Source organism: Malania oleifera, chromosome 3, assembly GCF_029873635.1.
Source record: "Malania oleifera isolate guangnan ecotype guangnan chromosome 3, ASM2987363v1, whole genome shotgun sequence".
Classification (NCBI taxonomy): domain Eukaryota; kingdom Viridiplantae; phylum Streptophyta; class Magnoliopsida; order Santalales; family Ximeniaceae; genus Malania; species Malania oleifera.
The window spans coordinates 38,166,465-38,179,330 of NC_080419.1; the positions used below are offsets into that span (position 1 = coordinate 38,166,465).

At 36.5% G+C, this 12,866-nt stretch overlaps 1 protein-coding gene across 4 annotated transcripts; it reads left to right on the forward strand.

The window, feature by feature from the left end:
• Positions 1 to 6,628: 6,628 nt before the first annotated feature.
• Positions 6,629 to 11,613, forward strand: LOC131151755 (uncharacterized). Of its 4 annotated transcripts, XR_009135757.1 has the most exons (5): positions 6,699 to 7,348; positions 8,644 to 10,541; positions 11,046 to 11,244; positions 11,355 to 11,425; positions 11,545 to 11,613. XR_009135757.1 is itself a non-coding variant. In XM_058103156.1 (4 exons), the coding sequence occupies exons 2-3, from the start codon at positions 8,781 to 8,783 to the stop codon at positions 11,214 to 11,216; spliced, it is 1,932 nt and encodes a 643-aa protein (XP_057959139.1). In that variant the 5' UTR covers positions 6,700 to 7,348; positions 8,644 to 8,780; the 3' UTR covers positions 11,217 to 11,244; positions 11,545 to 11,613. The 4 variants fall into 4 exon arrangements, 2 of the variants coding, with proteins under 2 accessions (XP_057959138.1, XP_057959139.1); XM_058103156.1 differs by lacking the exon at positions 11,355 to 11,425 and having other exon boundaries at positions 6,700 to 7,348; XR_009135756.1 differs by having other exon boundaries at positions 6,701 to 7,348; positions 11,046 to 11,425.
• Positions 11,614 to 12,866: the final 1,253 nt, after the last annotated feature.

The following is a 12,866-nucleotide window of genomic DNA, read 5'->3' on the forward strand; positions in this document are numbered from 1 at the left end:
CGAATATATACTTTACTAGAACATCAAACGATTGAAAAAAATTGCTGATTGAAATATACATATATATTGTATGGGTAGTATCTTTGTGTGAGCTATTAGATTGAACACATATTATGATACAAAGATCATATTGGTTGACACTCTCACGTCCTCATTACACTGATAGCAAATATTTTGAGAGTTGAAATATTGGACCACACTGAACCTACATATTAAATCTTATTGTGGTGTATATACTTGCGCGTATTTGAGTACATATCTGCTTTATACGAAAGCACAATCATTGTACCGATATAATTTGATTGAGCAAAACTTGTTGTATTCTAGGAACGAACCTATAGAGGGAGACTAGCCCTGGAATAGTCCCGGATTGGCTTAGACCCAGTTAGGAAAGTTAGGTGTGCCATCCTGTTAAGGCGTGTAGGTTGAGGTCAACCCCGCTAATTGACCTGGTTAAGGTTGAGATTAGCCATGTGGTAATTGACCTGGTTGTAATCGATACCGCTCTACCCTTAAGTGAGCTATTAGTGAAATCCTCGGACTTGCGAGCTAGAGGCAGGGACGTAGACACAGTTGGCCGAACCCCGATAACATATCGTGTGTCTGTTTACATTTCCGCACTTTATATTTACCGCACGTATATGTCATAGTATGAATGATGTGCATGATTTAAATTCAGCATATTTTATTTATTGGCACATTTGGAATTGTGTAGAAAGACCCTAGGTTACCAAATCATATTGACTTTTGACTCAACTTGGGACAAAATTTTAAATTTCCAATTCACCCCCCCCCCTCTTGGGAATACACCAATTCTAACAAAATGGGTATATAGAAATAAGAAAGATGAGAATGAGGTAGTAACTAGAAATAAAGTTAGACTAGTTGCCCAAGGATATAACCAACAGGAAGGGATTGACTTTGATGAAATATATGCTCCTATTGCTAGATTAAAAGTCATTCGTATGCTACTTGCTTTTTTTGTTTTTAAAAAATTTAAATTATTTTAAATGGATGTTAAAAGTGCTTTTCGAAATGGCTTTATTAATGAAGAAGTATATGTAAAACAACCACCCCAGTTTTGAAAATCATAAATATCCATATCATGTTTACCGGTAATCTAAAACCTTGTATGGATTGAAACAAGCTCCTAGAGCTTGGTATGAGAGGTTTAGTGGTTTTCTATTAGAAAATGGGTTTACCCATGGCAAAATTGACACTACACTCTTCATCAAATCCAAAAATGATGACATGCTCCGTGTTCAAATTTATGTAGACGATATCATTTTTGGAGCAACTAATGATGAGTTGTGTAATGAGTTTGCCAAATGCATGCAAAGTGAGTTTGAAATGAGCATGATGGGTGAACTTAGATTCTTTTTAGGGCTGCAAATTAAGCAAGCTAATCATGGAACTTTCATATGCCAATCTAAATATATTAGGGACTTGCTAACGAAATTTAATATGAAAGATTGCAAAATTCTTGGTACACCTATGAACTCTTCCATTAAGATTAATAAAGACGAGTAAGGAATCCCTGTTGACGTAAAATTGTATCGTGGCATGATTGGGAGTTTCCTATATCTCACTGCTAGTAGGCATGATATTATGTTTAGTGTGTGTATGTGTGCTAGGTTTCAGGCTGCCCCTAAGGAATCTCACCTAAAAGCTGTTAAAGGAATCCTTAGGTATCTAGTGGGGACTGTAGAGTTAGACTTGTGGTACCCTAAGCATACTACTTTTAAGATTGCTAGTTATACTGATGCTGACTTTGCCGGTAGTAAGGTTGATAGAAAAAGTACTAGCGACATTTGTCATTATTTAGGACAATCTCTTGTTTCTTGGTTCTCCAAGAAGCAAAACTCGATTGCCTTATCCATAACCAAAACAGAATATATTGTGGCTGGAAGTTGTTGTGTCCAAACTCTTTATATGAAACAATAACTTGTGGATTTTGGATTGCACTGTCAAACAATATTGATTAAATGTGATAATACTAGTGCAATCAACATCTCTAAAAATCCTATCTCACATTCACGAACTAAACACATTGAGATTATACATCATTTCCTTCGTGATCATGTGCAAAAAGGAGATGTGACTTTTGAATTTGTATGCACCAATGAACAGTGGTGGATATATTTATTAAACCACTTCCCGAGGATAGGTTCATACAAATTAGACGTGAATTAGGCTTAATGCATAGCAGAGAAGTTTCTTAGATGTTTCATAAATTGCATAAATTAAAGGGGGGCTTTCAAGTGAAATTTAACAAGTCTTAGCAGCTAATATTATTGTTGATTTTCCTTCTTGCTTTAGACTTTGTGAATTTTGATTATTACTTGTGTGCACATGTCATATATATATATATATATATATATATATATATATATATATATATAGCATGATAATATTAGATGCAGTGAATATTGATTATGACTTGTGATGGCCACTTCCTTTGTCCACTTCATGATGATATTGAAATTTTTACTTGATTGTTGGACCATACTGAACTGTTTGAGTAGTTGTGGATAAACTATTAGGATATACAAACTCAAAAAGGTTACATTTTATACAGGATTTATTTTGGAAAGTCTGATTTACAAACAACACTCTGCCGAAATTTTTTAAAATATTTCCAAAATTCATAATGTATTAATGTAATACTTACCCATTACCTATAATGTTAACTCCTATGACCCTTTTTGTTGTTGCCAACAGGGGGAGATGTAGGGGCAAAAATTGGGTGGGTTAAAAGCATGATGCATATTGTTAGGGGGAGCCTCTTAAGGCTACACCCATTTTTGAATGATGTATTTGTCATCATCAAAAAGGGGGAAAATGTTGACCTTATAGGTCGCACCCGATTTTGATAATGACAAATACTGATATTTGATAATTGTTAAGTGCTTGTGCAGGATCAAATAAATATTCCAAGAAAGGACACTTGAAGAAAACAAGAAGACCGTAAAGACTTGTAATTTGTAATTGTAATTCATATCGGTCTATAATAATTTATATGGGTATGTAATAGTAACCTAGGCTGTGGTTGTATGTTTATCACCTGCACATCATGCATACAGGATATAGCATAAGCTCAATTAGACCATAACAAGACTCTGGGCTCCAACACTCACACACATAGCATAAAATATATGAGTGTGTTATAATTGTGCTTAAAATTGAACAAATCTAAGCAAGTGAAGAGGGCTCAGGCGACCGAACCCTTGGAGTACAAAACTCCTCGGGCGCTTGAACTTAGACAAGTCAAAATGTTGACCAGCCCTCGGGTGACCAAACCTAAAATGCATGTATCTTCTCCAGGCACCCGAACCCTTTGAAAGGGGCATTCCACCAACTCGGGCGACCAAGCCATTTAGTTCAAAAATAGACTCGGGCGACCGAACACAGGGATTTAGGCCACTGAACACTTGACCGGGCACTCGAAGTTACGTAGCTTTGCTACTGACTTTGATTCAGCCTGCCGAAGGATAATACAAGTGACCGAACTTAGTTAAACATCTTTTTAGGCTAAGTCTTGTCGGGTGACCAAACCTAGGTTCTGTCACCCGATCCTCAGTCAGTTAAAATTAAATTAACTGCGGTATAACTGGGTTAAATAGGGCTAATTAGCTTTTAATCATTTGGGACCTTTTTAATAATAGTTATTTTGTCCCGAACGGTTATAATTTTTCACCTGACTATAAATATGCCTTCATTTGCATGATTAGGGTAAGGATTAGAAAAGTGATTAAGCCAAAAACTCTCTCTACTGAAAAATCATCCTTTGCTCAAAATACTCTCAAACTTGCATCCATTTGATAAAATCTGAGATTGTGAGTCTCTCTTGTGTTTATGGGATTGTTGTTCCTTGCTAATACTCCCACTTGTATGTGTACTTGAGATTATTTCTTTGGGAGCTTAGCTTGGGTTTGTCCCACGGATTTCTCCATTATAAATCTTGTGTGGGATTAAACCAAGGAAGCTTAGGATATTTGCACTCCATTGCAAGTATCCAATAACTATGTTTTGATGTGCAAAGATTTTTCAAACAAGCAAGTAATCTTTTCAAATTAGTATTGTGCATATTTCATTGAGGAAAATCATTTTGGAACTAGTTTGATTATCTGTTTGGTATGCTTGGAATATTGATGCACTACTGAAATATCCTATTTAGATTCCAAGATATTGCTTGTGTTGATTTCTCCTGTGCATCATACTGATTGTACTGTGTTGAATACCCTTGAGCTTCATATTGATTATACTGTGTAGAGTATTGATTGAACAAATCTTGTATCACTGAGCTTACACTATATCCATGCTATTGATGTGTATGTGATTGTGTGTATTAGGCTACAAATCTGCTTTACGTGAAAGCACTATTTCTGTACTGTTTCATTGTAAAATCTGAGTGTTTCCAGGCGTAGCCTGAGGGGGCGGCAATCTAGCCTAGTAAGGATTGTTGTAAAGGTTGAGGTCAGCCCTGTGCTAATTGACCTAGTTTGTTGAGGTGCCGCTCCACCCGTTTAAGTGAGCAAGTTATAGTAGTAATCTTTGTGCTTGTTAGTCAAGGCGGGGACGTAGGCAATTGGCCGAACCTCGATAACATTTCTGTGTGTCACCCTTACTTTCTTGCTTTCTGGTACATGTGTGTTTGATTAAATTGCTTTATTTACTTTATAGTAAACATTTACATTACTTGCACTAGATTGACCATAGGGTTGTAAATATACTGGTATTAGGAGATTGACTTAGGGCTTAAATTTTAAAAATACCAATTCACCCCTCCTCTTGGGATCACGATAAAGCTAACAAATACCTTGATGGCATGGAGATACTCTAAGACTGAACGAGACTTTCGTTGAATGAGAGTCAACTCCTCTTTAAGTTGCATAACACAAGTGCATAAACGATTGGCATAGAATCGTTGCAACTTGGACCAAGCATCATGAGCAGTGGTGGAAGTGGCAATGAGCGGCATGACCGGCTCGGAGACAAATGCAAGGATGGTGTGGAGGATTAGCTTATTTTGTCAAAGCCAACGCTAGAAAATTGGATTGAAGACACCTGCAGAAGATGAATTGACAGAAGAGGTGTTGGGAGAAATGGTTCATGACGAAAAAACGGTTGTACCATTAAGATAGAGCTAAAAGGTCATAGCCAATGAGCAATGACGTTAGTTGGGTGCGCCAAGAAGGGAAGTTGGAAGGGGTAAGCTTCAAGGGAAGTTGGGAGCCGACATTGATGGCAATAAGAGAAGAGTTGTCGTTGGCGAGAGTGTCTAGGGTGGTGACAACAATGGATTCAGAAGAAACGGCCATTAGGAAAGAGAGGGGAAAAAGAAAAGAAAAAGAAGAAAAAAAATGCTCATTAGAGAAAGAGCTCTGATACTATATAGAAAATGTAGGACACTTTCATTGGTGTAGAGATGTCCTATATATAAGACTTGTACAAGGTATAGTTTGTTACAGATTCAAATACAAATTCAAAAGTATTTAAATATTAAATCAAAGAGATTCTAGACTATCAAATTCAATTACAAATTCAAAAGTATTTAAATACTAAAATAAGGAGATTCTGGATTGTCAAATACAAACAGATATTCAAGTAATATAATATGAAGAATCCCAAATTGCCGCATACATTTGGATATTCGCAAATCTTCAACTGTTAGGATTTTCGACAAATTTTCTTAATACTAAGCACCCTTAGATTATATTTAATGTAATATAGTGTGAGACAAAAGTGGTCAAGAACAAGGTAAGAAAACTATTGGATTATATTGAAAGAGAGATTTTCAATACCATTCAAATAAATTGATTATGGTGCAATTCCAAAATAAAAAAACTTGTGAGGTTAACGAAAAGGTTTATCTTCTGTTTGAATGAATATAGTGAAAATTCATTTATTTTTTATTCATTTTGATTAGTAGCCCAATATTATGCTTAAACTAATAATGTAATAAATTATATTAATCATTTAATAGTTGTAAAGGTTCATATCTTATAAAATAAAAAAAAGTTAGAAGGTATCCTCGTTTCTCGATACGAATGATTAAATCTCCATTATTCATAAGTCATAAATTCATCACTTGAATGAGAATGCAAACATATTTATGTAATATAAAATTGACAGGTTTTCTCCACCGATAAATGAAGAGTAAAAAATTTCAATAACTAAGAAAAAATATTATTTTTTATAAGAACTTGTTTTGAACTTGAAAAATATGAAAAAATAAAAATAAAAATAAATGAATTCTTATTGAGAAAAATGAGAAAAATATTGAATATATATAGCAAATTTAATTTTTTTAATTTTACACTTTATTAGCATCTCATTTTTTCTTAATTTTGATTGTATTAAAAATAAATTTTAATTTTTGACAATATTGAATGAAAAGAGAAAATATAAATTATTATTATTATTATTATTATTATTATTATTTATCAAAATCTAAACTACTCGAAAGAATATTTTAGCTTGCAAATTAATTACTATTTAAAAGAATTTAAGCTTGCAAATTTTAGTCACCGAAAGTTGTCAGAAACAAACATACCCCATGGATTAATATTAGGCATTTACGAGACGAAACATGGTTTAATTGGTGCCGCCCCTGTCATAAAGAATTGGGAAAGCAGAATATGAGCTCATTGATGGCAACATTAAACGAACTATCACAACACAACACAACACAACACAACACAACGCCGCACCCCCGCACACGATCCATTTTGACAGGTGAGCCTTAGCCTGCGTCTTTGGGTTGGGCTCTCTCTCTCTCTCTCTCTCTCCCTCTCCCTCGCTGAGTGGAAATGGGAATCACAGGGTCTTCGTCGCGATAGTGGACGCACTGGTGCCTATCGTGCGCACCAGCTTATATCGCGCGCACCCTCTCTCTCCTCTCTCTCTCTCTCTCTGCCGTCCTTGTCCCTTTTCTCTCCCAGTTTTCCTTATCCGTCCCTTTTCTCGGTGGCAATGGCTCCGGGCTTTCTCGACTGAGAAAATGCGAGAAAATATCAAGTGGGTCCCTCGCCAAACCTCTGTTCTTCGAGCTTTCGGGGCTAACGATTTCAACAAACGTGGCCGCTGATGTTATTTCACATCCATTACGCTACCCCCAACTTGCCCACTTTCAGTTACTTGGACTCTTCTCTCTCTCTCTCTCTCTCTCTCTCTCTCTCTCTCTCTCTCTCTTCTTTACTTTTTCTCTCTTTCTCTAGAAGAGATTCTTCTTCTTCTTCTTCTTCTTCATTAGAACAGTTCGAGAAAGGGGGTATGCTTTTGAATTGACAAAGCTTGGAGCTCGTTGGAGGCGCTGGCATCTATCCTTCTTCCACTTGCAAACTTGGTAAAGCTTCTTTCCTCCCTTCCCCTTTCAATTCGCTGCCTTCCTCTGTTTGGAGCTAGGGATTAAAGGGTTTTTCTTGCTTTGATAATCGGCTGCCTTCGGTCAAGCTGGTCCTGTCGTTCATTATTTGGCTGCCTTGATTTCTTCGATCCATTTATTTTCTGTTCTGGCCTGAAAACGAGTTGAACTCAAATAATTTTTTTATTTATTTTGGTATGCCCTTTTTGCTCAGTCTTTTTTTATTTTATTATTTAAGCACTTTGCGCATTTTTTCCTTGGAACCTGAATTGTTGTGTTGTTGTACATACACATAAAATATATATTTATGTAAAAATTTCTTATTTGGGTTTTTATATAAATGGTGAGAAGTACTTGGGGGTAGAAAGATCGAATTTTTTCTTTTTAAGTCTGGTATCATCAAGCTTTTTTCGCTTGCGAAGCAGTTCTTCCCGAATCCCAAGTATCTGGAGACGAGTTCTTTGAGTTGAGCTGAGTTGGGTGGATCGATGTAAGCAGAGCTTATGTTATACAATTTTATGTTTCAAGGAGCGCAATAGCTTGATTATTTTTTTCCTAGGAAGCGTATGTGATTTGTGCTCTCTCTCTCTCTCTCTCTCTCTCTCTCTCTCTCTCTCTCTCTCTCTTAATTTTGCTAATCCAATTTTTTTTTTTTCTGATTAATTCTCTTGAACATCTCTGTTTCATCAAATTAGCTCTTGCTATTTGTCATATATTCCCTCTGCAACTTCAGTTCTGTCTTGTTTACCTTTATCCTTTCGTTTATGAGTTTATCGGTTTCATATGACCCAGATTTGCAACCAAAAGTATCAATTTTTGGCATACTTACTGTAATTTATTAATAATCCAAATTTGTTATAGTTGTCATGAATGTTGTTTCTTTGTAATTTCTCTTAGTTTCAAATACTGATATGCTCCATGCAATTGTGTGACTTTTATTTGAAGTTGTCTAATTATTTGGATCAGTGGATACACTTTTCTATAAGATGTTATAGCTTTTGATTTTAATGCAATTGCCATTTAAAAATGAGTTAAAATTTAGTGAAGGATTGAAGTGAAAATTTTAACTTTCTGGTCTTCACTTTTTGAAGGCCAAACTTTCCATCACGATTGCTAAACATTTCTGCTGTTTTGTGGTTCTACTTTTCGACTCTTCTAACTAAGAGCTGTTTCATATCAATTCCTGAATTGGAAAGTACTAGTACTACTGCAAGCTTTGTCCCATTTATATTTTTTACTGCATGGATTTGCTGTTTATATTTTATTTTGCTTTCCAGATTACTTGTGTCACGCAACTGAGACAAGCAGAGCTCTTGATTATCCACGCTGGCCTTGAATGCATTTTATTAAGGTGAGAGCCAAGGGAGAATAAATTTGTAGTGATTAATGTGCTTTGTTTATCTCAAGGCGGAAGATGGAAAATAAAGTAATCAGTGCAAAGAACAATGGTCAGGTGGAAGATGATTCTTTGTGTAGTTTGAGCAAGAGCATGAAGTTATTTGAAGACAATTGTGTGGGTCTTTCTGAATCTAAATTCAATACTTTGGTAAGAAGGGTGAAGCCCAAATATAAACTGATACTGAATTCCAAGAAATTGCAAAATCGGAGAAGTTGTATTCAGGAGTCATTTCTTCAAAGTATTCATGGATTAAACAATAGCATTCCAAAGCACATTGTGAGCCTAGATGAAAAATATCTCCGGCGTTGCTTGGAATTGATTCATAACAGCGCATCAAAAGCTATCTCATGCAGTATATCTGTGAGCTTGAGCTCATCAAAGATGGGTTTTTTGTCTGACAGCATGAATTCAACTAAAATTAGAGATAGAAGTACATGTGATCTGTCTAGATTTGTTATTGAGTGCCCACGAGCTCCTGGAACTGAAACTGTAGTAATAAACCCAGCAGGGCAGTGGATTGTAGGCACAATCACAGGGAGCAAGAGTATGAGTAACATACTAAAGAGCCCTTTGTTTCGTCACTGTGCCACCTTAGATGGCAATGTGAACTTCGAAAGGAGATTGATTGATGCTAAAGAATCAGTATGCTCTGATGTTATAAGCTCTCCTGGTGGTTCAACTGTCAGTTCATCACAGACGCTTCAAAAGAAGGCAGCAATTTTGGGAAACCAAAGATATGTAACTGAGATGGGACATAAAAGGCTAGTTTCTATGTCAAGCACAAACTCTTCATGTTCTGATCAGTCGTCTAGTTCTTCTTCTTCATTTGCTCAGGCAACTGTTTCGCAGGGTATGCTTCAATGCACATGGAAGGGTGGGATCCCACATTTTGTTTTCTCTATAGATGATCAGAGAGAGATCTATATTGCTAACTTGTGGAAGGTTGAACCACCAGATGATAAATCTCTTGACTACATTTATTTGTTTCATTCAGGAACGAGAGGCCAAAAGGAACACGAGGCCCATAGTAATGAATCAGAGATTGTTGGTAAAATGAAGGTATCAAGTTCTTTTAGACTCTGCCCAAATGATTCAAAAATCATGGAGACTGAGTTTGTTTTATTTGGTGCTGCTGAAAATCCTGTGGGAGAGGTGCCTACTTCAACCCATAACCTTAAGAAGAACAAGGGTTTTTCAAAGAAGATAACAAAAGCATTTAGGACCAGTCACTTATCCAGGCACAGAACAACCTCCAAATTTGATGGAACTAGTACTATTCTTGAAAATCAATCTTGGGATCCATGCCAAGATGCCAGTAAGAATCTCAATCGTTTAAGTGGTGCTAATCTTATAAATAATGATCTTCCACCAAATCTTGAATTGGCTGCCATTATTGTGAGAGATCATGTCCACAACAATCATCAGAAGGCTGAGGTTGGAGGTTGGGGCTTGAAATTCCTCAAGAAATTTGGGGTTAAGCAGACCAACCCTCGTCTAGAGGCATCAGTATCCTCTGGATGTTGTCTACAAAGTACTGGTGACTGCTCAACAAATATGGATATTCTTGTTCCAGCAGGTATTCATGGTGGGCCAAGAACAAGGAATGGTGGCCCTTCTGGTCTCACTGAAAGATGGAGATCTGGAGGCTGCTGTGACTGTGGTGGCTGGGACCTGGGGTGTCCGCTTACAATACTCAACACCAGATCGAGCAAAGAGGTGGTTATACCTCAAGAAGATGCACAGAGCGAGTGCAAGTCCTTTGATCTATTCTCACGGGTACATGTCTATCCTTGAATACTTATGACGACACCCACACAACGGCACATGCTTACATGTCTGTCTGTTTTGTCCTATTAAAGTTATGTTTACAACTGAATCCTGATTCCAGACCATCCTTAAGACTTCACTTGCATGGCTGGGGCTGGTCAGTTAATGGCCTCATGAATATTGTGATGAGACAAAATTGAAAAAATGACATTCTTGTGTCACTAGAGTCATGCTCACAAAAGAGGTTGCATGAACAATATCAATATGCTTTGTTTTCTTGCTGTACGACTTTGTACTCCCAGTTTATGCGTCCATCATACTTTTGCAAGTTTCTGTAACATAAATCTAGAATTCTTTTCTCTTCTTCCATCATGTCACAGTTGCCATTATGTGAACTTGGGGATAATATTAGATGCCTTCTGATGTTATTTGAAATTTTCAATCATCTTATGAAGCAGTTTTCATCTCTTACTCAAATAACTGATGGGATGATGTTAAACGTCAATTTTGCAGGGTTCAGAGCTAACTGTACCCACCTTGAGAATGGTGAATATCCATCAGGGTTTGTATTTTATTCATTTCCAATCAAGTTTGTCCGCTTTGCAGTCATTCTCAATTGCAGTAGCAATTATCCATAGCCAGAGTACCACTTTGCGACCGAAAAATATACAGGAGTCAAACTAGCAAGAATGAAGAAGGAAGCTACACAGTTGTAACTCACTTACCAAACCATAGCAATGAGAAACTTGAAATTAGATTAGTTATAGATGAATTGAGATATCCATTGATTTGTCTTGTGGTTGTTGATTTTTCTATTATCAGGCTTGTTTCAGTGTAGTTCGTAGTGAATAGGAGCACTACTTTTCCTTCAGTTCTCAGAAGGAAGAAATTCTGTAATAATCTCATTTTGTTGTTGTTTGACTGAATATAGAAGTTTGCATTATGGTTAATTTTATCAAATTGTTTGATCAAAACTGCAATTTGCTAAGACTGATCCTGCTATAATTTGCAGATCAACCAGAAATGGAACTGAGCCTTCAAAAGAATAAATGTAGAGGTTTTGCAGATTGATACCAAGAAACAGCGTTGAGATTTCCTGTACACTTACATACAAGTACGATTTCAATATAACTAAAATGCTATAGTTTGACAGGAAGCTTCTAGCAAGTGCTCCTTTGTATTTGGTGAATAGGCAAGACGTTTTTATGCTGAATTTTTGTTCAGAAAAGAGGCTTTGATTTGGCATTATAACTAGTTGACTATTTAGAAAGCATAAGACATGTATATGGCTTTAGTTACTGCATTTCAGTATCTGTTAATTGATGTAGTAGGGATTTATGATACTTGGTAGCATCATTGATGATGTTGCTCATGTATACCCATGGTTCACAAAGGCTACATTTCTAATTGCTCAATACGCAGACCAATCTTAGATCGCAATAGTCAGAAACACGATTGACTACTGGCTTTTACATTAATGCAAGGCTCTGCTAGTCATCATTTCAATGCTATCATTTGAAGACATTTTCTTAAATGGAAATAGCCAATTGATGTCTTGTTATCAGTAGGGTGTTGCATTTTCTTTGTTTGTGTGTGTGTGTGTGTGTGTGTGTGTGTGAGAGAGAGAGAGAGAGAGAGAGAGAGAGAGAGAGAGAGAGAGAGTTTTGCTCTTTGTTATTTTAATTTGGGGAAGGAAACAGTTTCATTGTTATGCCTCAACTATACTGCTATATAATTGCCATTTGATTTGATGTTTACTTTGGAAAAAGAAGGCATGTTTCCCCCACTTATTTCATGTGTCTTGGCTTTCAACCTTACCCCTTGCCTTCCTCTTTAGTACATTGTTTGGCAGGTAACTAATAATTCTTCAAGACATTGGCAAGCAGTAACATGTTGTGCGTGCATCTGTGCCTTCATATGCAATTTGCCTCGGTCTAATTGGAAGCATGGATCAGGGATTTTTCTCAGCAACATTTTGTCTTGTGGAGTGGTGGATTTTGTTGTTGGATGTATGTTTCTACTGGTCGTCACCAATTTGTTCATTTGGATAGCTTCATGTACAAAGCACATTACCATGGAACCTGGCATATGTATGTCTTCTTCTGCCCCGTTTCTTATAAAGTCAGTGTGTGTGTGTGTGTGTGTGTGTGTGTGTGTGTTTGTGTAGTTATGATGTGTATGGGTTGGGTTGAAACTTGAAGCTGAATTAACTGATCCTGTCTTACAATATTAGATTAGACTTAAATGTCTTTGCTTTTCGGCTAGTGCCATGTATTCTAAAGAATGTACGAGAGGAAAAGAAGAAAATTATAGAGTTGTCCAACTACCCTTTCC